The sequence below is a fragment of the Salmo salar genome, chromosome ssa08 (assembly GCF_905237065.1).
Source record: "Salmo salar chromosome ssa08, Ssal_v3.1, whole genome shotgun sequence".
NCBI classification, from domain to species: Eukaryota; Metazoa; Chordata; class Actinopteri; order Salmoniformes; family Salmonidae; genus Salmo; species Salmo salar.
The window spans coordinates 1,108,180-1,123,079 of NC_059449.1; the positions used below are offsets into that span (position 1 = coordinate 1,108,180).

Below are 14,900 nucleotides of genomic sequence, written 5' to 3' on the forward strand. Positions count from 1 at the left end.
GCATGGCACACCTGTATTTGGTGAGTTTCTCCCATTCTTCTCTGCAGATCCTCTCAAGCTCTGTCAGGTTTGATAGGGAGCATCGCTGCACAGCTATTTCAGGTCTCTCCAGAGATTGCGGGGAAAAATCCACTGTATGATAACACCTAAGTCACCTACCTCACAAGGACTGGCAAAATAGCTTAATGTAGCTTTGGATTAGTTTTACAGTTTGCTGGATGGGTTGGTATTTCAGATTAGATTTTATTTTAACGTTACACTTACTGTAGTACTGTGTTGAGAAGGGAAGTGCAGCCAACACAGTGACAATGGAGATTTGATGACCAGCAGTATAAAAAAATAATAAAATAAAAAAACACTTTCTTTCCAGAAATATAACTATGTGTGCACAGCTCGTGGTAGCAAGGTGGCTAGTTGTGACATTTTCTATGGAAATGCTAACAGCTGCTAAATATTTGAACCATAGGGCAAAGCAAATATGGACCCAGTGATTTTTTGATGATCATGATTACAACAGTAAGTGAAATAATGTAACACAATTGACAGGAATTCACAATTAGAGGGTTGTGGGTTTTTATGTTTTATTATTTCACCTACCATTGTACACTATATATACAAAAGTATGTGGACACCTCTTCAAATTAGTGGATTGGGCTATTTCGGCTACACCCGTTGCTGACAGGTGTATAAAATCGAGCACACAGCCATGAAATCTCCATAGTGAAACATTTGCTGTAGAATGGCCTTACTGAAGAGCTCAGTGACTTTCAACGTGGCACAGTCATAGGATGCCACCTTTCCAACAAGTCAGTTCGTCAAATTTCTGCACTGCTAGAGCTGCCCCAGTCAAGGAGCAACAACGGCTCAACAGTGAAGTGGTAGGCCACACAAGATCACAGAACGGGACCACCAACATCTTATGTCAAGTATTTTTGAAGTGTTGTGGTTGCAGGTTCATCTGACACATCTAAGGCTTTTTCTTTCGGTGTGTTGCTATAGGCCACCAAGTGCTAACAGTCAGCTTCTAAATAATATTTGTGAAATGCTTGCTAGTGTATGTGATGTAAACAGAGAGGGCTACTTTCTTGGCGATCTAAATATTGACTGGTTTTCATCATGTTGTCCGCTCAAGAGTCATCTTTGAATTGTAACCAGTGCCTGTAATCTGGTTCAGGTTATTAATCAACCTACCAGGGTGTTTACAAACACTACAGGAACAAGATCATCCACATGTACTGATCACATTTTTACTAATACTGCAGAACTTTGTTCTAAAGCTGAATCCGTACCCCCTGGATGCAGTGATCACAATATAATGGCTATATTCAGGAAAGCTACAACTCCAAAAGCTGGGCCTAAAATGGTGTATAAGAGATCATACAAAAGATTTTGCTGTGACTCTTATGTGAATTATTAAAAAATATATTTGTTCGTCTGATGTGATTAAAAAGGATCCAGACGCTGCACTTGAATTCATGAAATTGATTCAATTATTGATAAACATGCACCTGTTAAGAAACTGACTGTTAGAACTGTTAAGGCTCCATGGATTGATAAGGAACTGAAAAACTGTATGGTTGAAAGAGATGGGGCAAAGAAAGTGGCTAATAAGTCTGGCTGCACATCTGACTGGCTGACACTGCAAATTGAGAAATGATGTGACTAAACTCAACCAAAAAAAGAAGAAGAAACTATTATGAAGCCAAGATCAATGATATAAAGAATGATGAAAAATGCTTAAGGAAATGAAGGGCAGAAAGACAGATTCAGATTATTTTAATGATTACTTCATTGGCAAAGTAGACAAACTTAGTTTGTTTGCGTTTATCTGGCCACTGTCTGCAAATGCTAAGATATTTGCATTTTTGTCCAAAAACCAATACAAGTCAATATCCCCGACATTAGCATATTTAGTCCAAATCATCTTAAAGTAGCCTTTTTAAGCTAAACAATCGATTTTTGTTGTCTTATCGTGTTGCCTTGCCTTGCATTTTCTGTGAACTATCACTTTAAGTAAGGTAGCGATAACCTTTATGTGCTAATTGACCCATTGTCAAACTCCGCCCGAGAATTTGGTGCATTTAATTGACTAGCATTTAATTGACTGGCTGAGCCAATCGCAGTGTCGTTAACCAAGCTCAAGTTCAACGTCCAGGCCAAACTATCTTTTCAAATGCATGCAGTCCAGATGTTTTGATTTCTATAGAGCATCGGAATGAGCAGAATCTAAAGTTTCTAACACCTACATTTGCCAAACAACATTTGCCAAACAAATCTTGTTTGGGAAAAATATCCTTTCTATACTATTCTGTTATATTCATATTATATTCTCACTATAAAACATATGTAGACCTACTGTATGCTGACTGTGATAAGGGCAGGGTAATACAAGTGTGTCTTGTCTGCTAAATGAACAAATTAAGTAGTTGATTTATTGGCAAGGCACATAGCCATAGGCCATAGCCTACTAAGCATATTTACATGCATTAAACTCAAAATATGCTATTCTGTTCTTTTGAAATACATTATTTTAGTATGATAATCTTTTTTTAAGACCTGCCTGAATGAAGTAATGGATTTATTTGGGATTTATATTAAAATTGATTTATTAGACTGTACATTTTTTTTATGACATTCCGAAGGTGCACATTGGCGGCTACTAGTAAGTGCTGAGGCCCGGCAATGCTGATGTTAAGATAACTTCGTTTTTTCCATTGGTTGAATGGGAGATGAGGCTTCCCGGGAAACTTTTGACCTGGATAGTAACATTATCTAAGGAGGACGTGGCTTGACAATTGAAATGGGGTACACATTTTGTCTCTTGTTCCAACGTAATGTGAAGTATCACATCATAAAACATTGTAATTTTTCTGCTGATAACAAAGAACATCAAGTGCAGTATCTCAACAGGCATTTTTATTTATAGAATGAGAAAAGCACAAAGAGAAAAGACTGAATCATCATATTTTTTGTGACTGCACAATGACAGTACAGGCTCATTTATACATGGAGGTTCACATAGATCCCACATATTCGCCAAATTAATTTTGTCCCTATTCAGGTAGCCGTACCATAGACTTCTCTGCTCCTACCCTGCCCCTTTTCCATCACTGTTGTTTCCACCTTTTTGTTACTATAACTACGGGAGGGAATGTCTTCCTGGCTCGACACAGGAGCAAGCTGGCGACTGTTGCCGTGGCGCCTACATAACATGGAGGGCGGAGTCTGAGGGCCCAGCCACCATGGTGGTGTCGTTTGGCGCTATGAGAGCAGGATCGACAACAACGACGTCAGCGTCAATGGTGGCGGGGATGTCGACGGCAGCGGGTATAACAACATTGACAGGCACCTCCACGGCCGGGTCGACAGGAGCTGCAGCGGCTGGGTCTACAGGCGAGGTGGTGTCCACAACTGCTGGTTCCTCAGCTGCAACGTCCACTGCTGGCTCAGCCTCGGCTTCAGCGGCAGCCGCGTCCTCTCCAACCTCGTCAGAGTTCAGAGGGACGGCTGGGGCAGCAGGGGCAGCCTGGCCAGGGTAGGGATAGTAGCTGCCATAGCCGCCATAGCGGGGCTGAAAGAGGGATAGTGAGCATGAGAAGGGGTTTAACACACACCCACATCACAATGTACACATTTGTAAACATATATTACAGTAATTCTTATCTATTTTCTTGGAGAGAAACCCACATGATGCTATTTTTAATGACTTGCATTCGTTGTTGAAGGTGTGGAACCTTAGCAGATGAATTCAAACTGATTTAAATGATTTATGCTCACTGCTGGGGCCTCTTCATCCGAGTTCATTGGTGGTGGTGGTGGTAGTGGGTAGAAGTTGGGGGCTTGAGGTGGGGCAGCAGGGGCTGCAGCAGGGTCATTCAACTGTTCACAACACAAATGGTTCAGCCCATAAGAGTACTTCTGCCAACATTATGGTGTCACTATCAGCTCTAAAACAGGGTATTGAGTCTTGAGTCTCGCAAGGAGTGGTAAAAGTGGTAGAAAAGCTAGGGATTTTTATCAGAAGAATCTTTCTACAGCATGCGTTGACAGTTTTTTAAAATACACTGCTCAAAAAAATAAAGGGAACACTTAAACAACACAATGTAACTCCAAGTCAATCACACTTCTGTGAAATCAAACTGTCCACTTAGGAAGCAACACTGATTGACAATAAATTTCACATGCTGTTGTGCAAATGGAATAGACAACAGGTGGAAATTATAGGCAATTAGCAAGACACCCCCAATAAAGGAGTGGTTCTGCAGGTGGGGAACACAGACCACTTCTCAGTTCCTATGCTTCCTGGCTGATGTTTTGGTCACTTTTCAATGCTGCCGGTGCTTTCACTCTAGTGGTAGCATGAGACGGAGTCTACAACCCACACAAGTGGCTCAGGTAGTGCAGCTCATCCAGGATGGCACATCAATGCGAGCTGTGGCAAGAAGGTTTGCTGTGTCTGTCAGCGTAGTGTCCAGAGCATGGAGGCGCTACCAGGAGACAGGCCAGTACATCAGGAGACGTGGAGGAGGCCGTAGGAGGGCAACAACCCAGCAGCAGGACCGCTACCTCTGCCTTTGTGCAAGGAGGAGCAGGAGAAGCACTGCCAGAGCCCTGCAAAATGACCTCCAGCAGGCCACAAATGTACATGTGTCTGCTCAAATGGTCAGAAACAGACTCCATGAGGGTGGTATGAGGGCCCGACGTCCACAGGTGGGGGTTGCGCTTACAGCCCAACACCGTGCAGGACGTTTGGCATTTGCCAGAGAACACCAAGATTGGCAAATCCGCCACTGGTGCCCTGTACTCTTCACAGATGAAAGCAGGTTCACACTGAGCACGTGACAGACGTGACAGAGTCTGGAGACGCCGTGGAGAACTTTCTGCTGCCTGCAACATCCTCCAGCATGACCGGTTTGGCGGTGGGTCAGTCATGGTGTGGGGTGGCATTTCTTTGGGGGGCCGCACAGCCCTCCATGTGCTCGCCAGAGGTAGCCTGACTGCCATTAGGTACCGAGATGAGATCCTCAGACCCCTTGTGAGACCATATGCTGGTGCATTTGGCCCTGGGTTCCTCCTAATGCAAGACAATGCTGGACCTCATGTGGCTGGAGTGTGTCAGCAGTTCCTGCAAGAGGAAGGCATTGATGCTATAGACTGGAACCGCCTGTTCCCCAGACCTGAATCCAGTTGAGCACATCTGGGACATCATGTCTCGCTCCATCCACCAACACCACGTTGCACCACAGACTGTCCAGGAGTTGGCGGATGCTTTAGTCCAGGTCTGGGAGGAGATCCCTCAGGAGACCATCCGCCACCTCATCAGGAGCATGCCCAGGCATTGTAGGGAGGTCATACAGGCACGTGGAGGCCACACACACTACTGAGCCTCATTTTGACTTGTTTTAAGGACATTACATCAAAGTTGGATCAGCCTGTAGTGTGGCTTTCCACTTTAATTTTGAGTGTGACTCCAAATCCAGACCTCCATGGGTTGATAAATTGGATTTCCATTGATTATTTTTGTGTGATTTTGTTGTCAGCACATTCAACTATGTAAAGAAAAAAGTATTTAATAAGATTATTTCTTTCATTCAGATCTAGGATGTGTTGTTTAAGTGTTCCCTTTATTATTTTGAGCAGTATAGTTTCGAAAAGCAGCACTTACCATTGAGAGCTGAGCTGGTGCTGCCTTTGGATGAAAGAAAATGATTAGACGATCACTGATATGGTTGATATCCAGAGTTAATTATTCCATTATGTTTCTGTATTTATGGATTGTTGAGTGAGGGTGTTTAAGGAGTTCGTAAATGGCCTAAATATGAAGGAGAGCGAAACACTGCAGCATAATGTAGATTCTGAGCACCTTCCTAATATTGAGTTGCACCCACTTTTGCTCTCAAAACAGTCTCAATTAGTCGGGACATATTCAAACAGATTAGGTTATGGCTGCGGTGCAGTGCCCAATTAGCAGTTTAGGGGGGTTAAGTTCCTTGCTAAATGGCACGTGAGATAATGATGACACCAGATCCCCCCCCCCCCCTTCCCCTCATCAGCAATAGGATTCAAACTGGTAACCCTATGGTTGCTCATTGCCTCTCTAAACTCGAGGCTACTGTCACCCTCTTTTTATTCCATTGAAAGTTGTTATATGCCTAATATGTTGTGCAAGTTCAATCCGAACCAAAACGGCTGCCCTCTAACCTGTTGTCCGAGGGAACCATACTTTCTGTAGAGCTCCATCCACCTCAGGGCCTCGTTGGCGTGTGCTGCAACCTGCTGGGAAATACAAGACGTGGAGCCAAACATGTAATTAAGGTAGTATTAAGGTCATTCAAACCCCTTTCCCATGTTCATATCATGCCTTGGATGACATGACGTGACATGATGATTGCATGAGGTTGTTAAGAGATGTCGAAACTGAAATCCACCTACCTCATCGCTTCCACTATCAGGAGCCTGCAAGGCACAACACAGCAGTTTGAGAATGATCATCCAGTCAACACACAGACTTATGTCAACATCAAGAGAACACCACTGAGACTTCAGCTTGTACAATTGAAGCTCAAGCAAATGTCAACTTGTACAGTTCAAGCAGATGCACAAACAAATGTATTGTAATGCAATGGATTAACAATACTTTTTAACAAAAGGAAAATACAAAAACTCTGTCTATTGTAATGCATTGGATTGATTGAGGAGATAAACTATTCAATTATAATGTAAACAACATGTTCTGGGTTTGGAGACTTACTGGAGCAGCCAGGGAGTAGCCCAGCATGCACATCAATAGCACCACAGATATCATCTTGATCCTTCAACAGAGAAAGAGGATATATGGTCAGGTCTGAAATTATTGGCATCCTTGATAAAAATAAAATAAATACTAATATCGTATGTTCCCCCCAAAAATGTATTATATTATTTCATACTAACACAATTGCTCAGAGAAAGAGAGATTTTGTGGAACAAGTAATATTTTCTCTCAAAAAATTTGCCCCATAATTAAGTGATAATGCCTGAGAAGCCGGTGTTTGGAGGATATATTGGCACGGGTGTTGTTAGGCCTGAGACAAAGTCGAGGGCATTATCACTTTTATACAACAAGTTACCAACATATTAAAATAATGAATGACATATTTTCATTAAAAAAAGTTATTTCGACTAATTTACTATTAGTAAATGAGTATTAGTAAATACTACTAATTACTATTTCATCCTTCCACAAGATATAGTCCCGATGCAAATATAGGGTTGCTACCCAAGCTGGCTGGTCGTTCGTTCTATCGGTTCAGTTGCTCGAGATGCGACCCAGCCGTTCAGTCTTTTGGTTCGGTATCTATAGTTGGCATAGTTGGCTAGCTAACTCACAGTCACGTCAAAGAAAAGTGCAGCCAGAATAGCAGCAAAGTAGATGCATTTGTTTAAGCTGTTTTATAGAGACATGTACAGTATTTGGATACATCATTAAGAATGAGCTAATGAGGCGTGATTTCGCCTGGCATAGAAAATGTGCTCACTCAGAGGAGATAGCTAACACAATCAGTTCAAACTGAAGCTGGAAAGACTGCAAACTAGCTGCGCTTCGTTTTGTTTTACCTTTTTCTTTGTATATATCCATTAAAATGATGCCAGCTGATTTATGATTTCGACTGGCTGAGAAATGCTGCTTGCCTGTCTGTCTCGTCCCGACTCATTCATTACCATGGGACAGTTAGAGATCGAATTTGAATATTGAAACAACGTTGCACATGTAGGAGAGACAGTCACCAAGGTTTATACAAATCTCTGCTGTTGAAAATGAAATGTTAGTGTTAAAGAAATGTGAGATAATGTCTAGATGCTTTTCATGGTGGAGATCATGTTTATAAATTGCTTGGCTGGGCTGATGAGACAGTGGATTGCACAGTCAGGAAGATAGTAAATAGACATTTTAACGTAATAGATTTAGCCAGTGGTAACTTGTGGAATAGGCACCAGCTGGAATGCGGTTTTAACCAATCAGCATTCAGGATTAGACCCACCCGTTGTATAACAAAATATCCACCACCATATTCTAAAGTAGGTATGGGGTTATTTTATGCATCTTTCTTTCAATACAAAACCCACTACAGGTGTGCGTGGCCAAGAGCTCTATTTTCATGTCATCCAAGAAATATAAAGGCCTGGAGTTTGCTAAAAGCCATTGGCATTTGGATTGGAACCGGTGCTATGGTCAGATGACATGAAATAGAGCTCTTTGGATAAGCACACCAGTGCTTATCCAAAGATAAGAAAAGAGCCCGATATCTACTGTAAAATATGGTGGTGGATCTTTGATGTGATGGGGCTATTTTGCTTCCACTGTTCATGGGGCCTTTGTTAAGGTCAAAGGCATCATGAACTTTACCCAGCACCAGGATATTTTAGCCAAAAACCTGGTTACCTCTGCCAGGAGGTTAAAACTTGGCCGTAAGTGGATCTTCCAGCAAGACAATAACCCCAAGCACACATAACAATCCACAAAGAAATGGTTAATTGACAACAAAATAAACATTTTGCAATGGCCATCACAGTCTCCGGGCTTGAACTCCATTGAAAAGTTGCGGTTTGAATTGAAGAGGACGAGGATCTGGAAAGATTCTGTTTGGAGAAATGGTCTAAGATCCCCACAAATGTGTTCTCCTATCTTGGAAAACATTTTAGAAAAAGGCGACGTTATCCTCACAAGGTAAGGTATTGAAAGGTATTGAAAATAGGGTTGCATTTAATTTGGAAAAAATTATATATTACTTGCTAAACAACATTTATTTTCAGCAGCAGTTTCATCTTAAATACAGTATATGCTTAAAAGCATTCAATATTGTAACGTACTGTAAGTAGTCTATGATGTAATAACACAGCAAAACAAAAGCTTTATCCCAAACTGTATACTGTATGCTTTTCGTTATACTGTGAAATGAAAATCTAGAATCTCACCTTTGTCTTAGTATCAGGAGCAAGTGAAGCAATGGTCTTGTGTGGGAAAGAATGAACTACATAATTTCTCACAAAGTAAATTTGTACTCTAGACCCGCCTGCGACAACCAATCAGGTCTTTGCACCCCGAAACATTTGCATGCCACTGTTTGATGAAATCTCCTTTCTCTTCAAAAATCAAGACGTGGGGTCTTAATGCCCCTATTATCTTTAATTATACACTGTGCAATTATGCTTAGCACACCACAAATCCCCCCTCCCAAGTAAACGCCAAACTTGAAAAGATTCTCAAACTAAGGCAGAGGGCATCAATCGAGTGCATCTCTCATGGTTACATTGATAAAGTATCTCTTTTGGGACTTAAAAGTTCTCACAGTCTGTTAGCAATAGGGCAATAATCTCCATAAAGGTTTAAGGGGTAGTGCCAAGTTAATCAAACTCAAATCAAAGGCCTTGATAGATATTGGAGCTCAAAAGCATACATTCCTTTAATGTTTTTTAATTACCAGTCTGTCAACACACTGACTAGAACACACCGATGGTAATGAGAGATATTAAACATCAATCCTTCTCCTTTGTCATTGTTGTGAACACAGTGATATTTTCAACAGGTTTTTATCTTGTCAACGTCTGTTTTTTTCCCCCTCTTCATTGGTTAGGGCATGTCTGATTTCATATCACAGATTCACAAAGGTATTTTGAATGTTGGAGGTAAAGGTTAGGTTAGCCACGATGGTGGTGTGGACCAAATCAGATAAGAGGAGTTACTTCTTCGTGTGAAAACCAGGCACAGTATTCTAAACATTCCACAATCCATAACAAACACACATGCCACTTAAGAATATGCTGAGCTGTGAGACTTTATGGAGATAAGATAGGAATCTTGGCCACTTGTTGCTTTCTGCTTATGTCTAGTGAGCTGAAAAATACTATTGTGCTGAAGGAAGAGGGAGGTTGGGAAAGTGGGTGCCTTTTAGTCAAATGAAGAGGACTGCCACAGCATGTCTTTGTACCTTACTAAACATAACGGTTATCTTCCACTTCACTATATTCTCACACCTGGTCACAATAGTCTATTTGTAGTAGGTTTTATTGGTTTCTCACAGTCGTAGACTGAATTGTACACCAATGTACAATCATAACATTAATCATAAATAATTATCAAATAGTAAAATCCTAAACTAGCAAAACACTTATAATATAATACAACGTTAAAATACGCCATATATACAACAACAGAAAAATACTACAAAGACAAGGTTTGGGGTGGCGCTTTAGAAAATGCATCTTTAGAGTTCTTAGGTGTCATAAAATAAGTTGTACTCATCCTTAAAAATGTCGTACTGGAGAGAAGAGGACCAAAACACAGCAGGTATGTGCAGGCTCATCTTGACTTTTATTAACCTGTTTGGGATAGGGGGCAGCATTTGCACGTCTGGATAAAAAAAATGTACCCGATTTAATCTGGTTACTAATCCTACCCAGTAACTAGAATATGCATATACTTATTATATATGGATAGAAAACACTCTAAAGTTTCTAAAACTGTTTGAATGGTGTCTGTGAGTATAACAGAACTCATTTGGCAGGCAAAACCCTGAGACATTTTCTGACAGGAAGTGGATACCTGATGTGTTGTATTGACTTTAAACCTATCCCATTGAAAAACACAGGGGCTGAGGAATATTTTGGCACTTCCTATTGCTTCCACTAGATGTCACCAGCCTTTACAAAGTGTTTTGAGTCTTCTGGAGGGAGATCTGACCGAACAAGAGCCATGGAACGATGATGGCCCATTAGACACCTGGCGCGCGAGTTCATGTTGGGTACCCTCGTTCCAATACGTTATAAAAAGAGTATGCATTCGTCCACCTTGAATATTATTCATGTTCTGGTTAAAAAGGCCCTAATGATTTATGCTATACAACGTTTGACATGTTTGAACGAACGGAAATATATTTTTTCCCCTCGTTCATGACGAGAAGTCCGGCTGGCTTAGATCATGTGCTAACAAGACGGAGATTTTTGGACATAAATGATGAGCTTTTTTGAACAAAACTACATTCGTTATGGACCTGTGATACCTGGAAGTGACATCTGATGAAGAGAATCAAAGGTAATGGATTATTTACATAGTATTTTCGATTTTAGATCTCCCCAACATGACGGCTTGTCTGTATCGCAACGCGTATTTTTTCTGGGCGCAGTGCTCAGATTATTGCAAAGTGTGATTTCCCAGTAAGGTTATTTTTAAATCTGGCAAGTTGATTGCGTTCAAGAGATGTAAATCTATAATTCTTTAAATGACAATATAATATTTTACCAATGTTTTCTAATTTTAATTATTTAATTTGTGGTGTTGACTTGACTGCCGGTTATTGGAGGGAAACGATTTCCTCAACATCAATGCCATAGTAAAACGCTGTTTTTGGATATAAATATGAACTTGATAGAACTAAAAATGCATGCATTGTCTAACATAATGTCCTAGGAGTGTCATCTGATGGAGATTGTAAAAGGTTAGTGCATCATTTTAGCTGGTTTTATGGTTTTGGTGACCCTGTCTTTGACTTGACAAAACATTACACACAACTCTTGTAAATGTACTGTCCTAACATACTCTAAATTTATGCTTTCGCCGTAAAACCTTTTGAAATCGTAAAACGTGGTTAGATTAAGGAGATGTTTATCTTTCAAATGGTGTAAAATAGTTGTATTTTAGAAAAATTTGAATTTTGACATTTATTTGGATTCAAATTTGCCGCTCTTGAAATGCACCTGCTGTTGATGGAGTGCACCACGGGTGGCACGCTAGCGTCCCACCTAGCCCATAGAGGTTTTAACTATCAAAATGAATGCCAAAATAACAAACCATGAGAATGAACGAACAACCAACAAACAGTCTGGCAAAGCATAGGCTCAACACAGAACAATTCCCCACAACCCCAAAGACAAACACACACACCTATATAGGACTTCCAATCAAAGGCAACTATACACACCTGCCTTCAATTGGAAGTCCCAATCATCAACCCAACATTTAACAAACACAAACCTGCCACGTCCTGACCAAAACTAAAACACTAGCTCCATCTGCTGGTCAGGACGTGACATTAGGTATGCATTTCTAAGGCCCCTGGGCTATAGAGTATGGGGTGTGCATTGATCAGTTTAGTGAAGTATGGAATGTGAGAGTTCTGATAGCGGCCTGTGCGTGTCATCGGAGTGTTCAGTTTCTGGCTGTTGTGGGTTGCCGTCCCAGTAATCCGCTGTCTGGTTGGAGGGAGTCAGTCTGCAAACTGGGAGTTCTACAGGCAGATCTGCTCTCCAATGACATGATTCTGAGAGGTTTCGAGGGCGTCCCGGTAGCTGGTTTACGACCCGCCCAGAATTATTCTGCAAGCTCTCTTTCAGAGACGCTCCAGCTGACCACTCATGGTTTGAGTGAAGCCAGGGTACCAGGCAGGGACAGCATACTCCAGAACTTGTCTTATGTAGCCAATGTAGATGGACAGTGGTTACAGAGAAGCGCTTAATGCACTTGAGGAGGAACAGCTTCCTGCTGGTCCTTGTGGTCATGGTGTCAACCTGGCTGCTCCAGCGCAGGACCTGCTGGACAATAGTACCCAGCATCCTGACCTTTGGTGTCTCTGACAAGGGGACTCGGTTGATGAAGAAGGATGGTGTAGGGGGGAGGGGTTTTACTACACATTTCTTCTCATTGAGGAGCATGCCATTGGTAGCGGTCCAGGTGCTGAGATCGTCCAGTTGCTTTAGCATTGATGATGGTTGCTTCAGTTTCCTGATTTCAAGAAGATTCATGTAATCAAGATATTTCCACACAGGGTAGGGCAGCGTCATGTGCAGCATCATTGATGAGGGCAAGGAAAAGTATTGGGCCAAGGATGGTCCCCTGTGCTACCCCACATGTGAGGGACTCCCATTCACATAGGGCAGCACAATAGCGCACTTGTTGTCTCCTGTCAGATAAAGTCACAAATCCATGGGACTATTTCAGGCCTCACCCCCATTGATAGGATTGTTTTGATGACAATAGTGTGGTTAACCCTGTCAAATGCTTTGCTGAACTCTATGGCTACCAATGAGCAGACTGAGCTTGGTTTTTCTGAGTCTTTGGAGAGACTGTCAATAAGGGCATGGGTGGTGGACTGGCCTTTAAGACTTCCAAACTGTCTGGGGTCGAAAGAGATGTCATTGAGTATCAATTGGAGAGCAAAGCCTTTAGCAACCTTTGCAAACTGGGATGTTAGAGAGATTGGTCTTAGTTGTTTTACATGGGCAGGTCGGGATTTGGGGATGGGAATGACCACTATTTCTTTCCACTGCTTTGGAACTAGGCCCTCCTTGAAAGAAGGGTTGAGAATGTGACATACGGGAGTACTGATCTCACAGGCAAAATGTTTCAACAGTTTCTGGGGTATTAGGTCCGGGCCGGGTGCTTTGCAGACCTTGATTGTTTAGAGACTTTTGTAGACATCCCAGACTGGGAGGGTGGGAAGCTGGTGTGAGTAAAGCTTTCACATGCTATAGTCAAATGTAGCTTATTTTAACACTGTTGGAGATGACAGCTACACTCTTAGAAAAAAAGGTCCTGTCTAGAATCTAAAAGGGTTCTTTGGCTGTCACCATAGGAGAATCAATGCGGACCAGGTAGAACACTTTTTGTTCCAGGTAGAACCTTTCTGGGTTCCATCTAGACCCCTTTACACATTAGGTTCTACATTGAACCCAAAAGGGTTATACCTGGAACTATAGAGGGTTCTACATGGAACCAAAAAGGGTGCCCATATGGGAAAAGCCAAAGAACCCTTTTGGAATCCTTTTTTCTAAGGGTGTAGCTAAGAAAGAGTATTTTCCAACACTCTAATGCTGTGTGAAGCACTTACAATGCATGAAATGTGGTATAACATAAACACTTTGCAGAAAATACAGCCATAAGATGCTATGTATCGCATAAAAATGTGATATAGAAGTTGGTAGAAGCATATTCTCTGAACATTATAATTAATGGCAACCAAACCTTTGATTTATCAATTATGATAATCACTATAGAAACTGCTATACAAAAATGCAGTTGTATTATTCATTTTGCTGGCTCATCAAAGTCTGTTTCTAGAGTGAATAAATAGGATAAATTCCATACTCCATCAACACATTCAGTTAACAACATCTTCAGATAACTACTTGCATCTGCCGTAAGTAGCTAATGTTGTTCCACAGCTGAGCAAATGACTTAGCTAGTTTTGCGCTCTACTTGTAAACACATTTTTGAGAAAAGTGAATAAAATGCAAATGTCAGTGTCTTGGTGTTGAGTTTTTGGTTTAGTGTTGTGTAAAATAAAATAATTATACAATTATAAAATATTTTCCATCTTAGAGTACAATAAAATGATTATATTCTAAGATAGTGCTTGGAGATAGGATTTATTCAACATATTGGAGTCCTCAACAAGTAAAAAAATAAGAGCATTTAAGGGATGGGATTTTACCAGAGGTACATTCAGAGACAGAGATTTTGACTGTTTACTGTTGACTTCCCTTTCGACGGAACGACTCAGCTACCATGAAGATTTCCATTGCTGTCCTTATAGCACGTGTCGTCGGCACATCACTCTGTGTACCTGTAAGTACAATACCTTATTCATATGTTCTTATGTACAATTTGTGACTCAGGTTGATGTTTATGTGAATTGAATTGTATTGTGATGTTGAAAGTGTGATTCCACTTCTCTTGTAGACAATACAGTTAATTGAGTAGGAGGCACCTCGGGCACAGGTAAGAACTTCTAAAAGAACCAACGTTCACTCATGTACCAATAATTTGACTCAAAAAGAAATCCAGAGTAGCAGGAGAAACACATAAGAATGCATGTAGAGCTGGGGAACTCCTTGACGTACCAGTGTGGAGTTTGTAAGTATTTATC

General features: G+C 41.2%; 1 protein-coding gene across 2 annotated transcripts; it reads right to left on the minus strand.

Moving 5' to 3' along the window:
• Positions 1–2,894: 2,894 nt before the first annotated feature.
• LOC106610015 (nematocyst expressed protein 3-like) lies at positions 2,895–9,095 on the minus strand. Of its 2 annotated transcripts, none has more exons than XM_014209113.2 (7): positions 8,956–9,095; positions 6,752–6,812; positions 6,433–6,456; positions 6,202–6,276; positions 5,666–5,689; positions 3,778–3,879; positions 2,895–3,571 (listed from the first exon to the last, which is right to left on the minus strand). In XM_014209113.2, the coding sequence occupies exons 2-7, from the start codon at positions 6,803–6,805 to the stop codon at positions 3,203–3,205; spliced, it is 648 nt and encodes a 215-aa protein (XP_014064588.1). In that variant the 5' UTR covers positions 6,806–6,812; positions 8,956–9,095; the 3' UTR covers positions 2,895–3,202. The 2 variants fall into 2 exon arrangements, with proteins under 2 accessions (XP_014064588.1, XP_014064589.1); XM_014209114.1 differs by having other exon boundaries at positions 6,202–6,273; positions 8,956–9,039.
• Between the last annotated feature and the right edge of the window lie 5,805 nt (positions 9,096–14,900).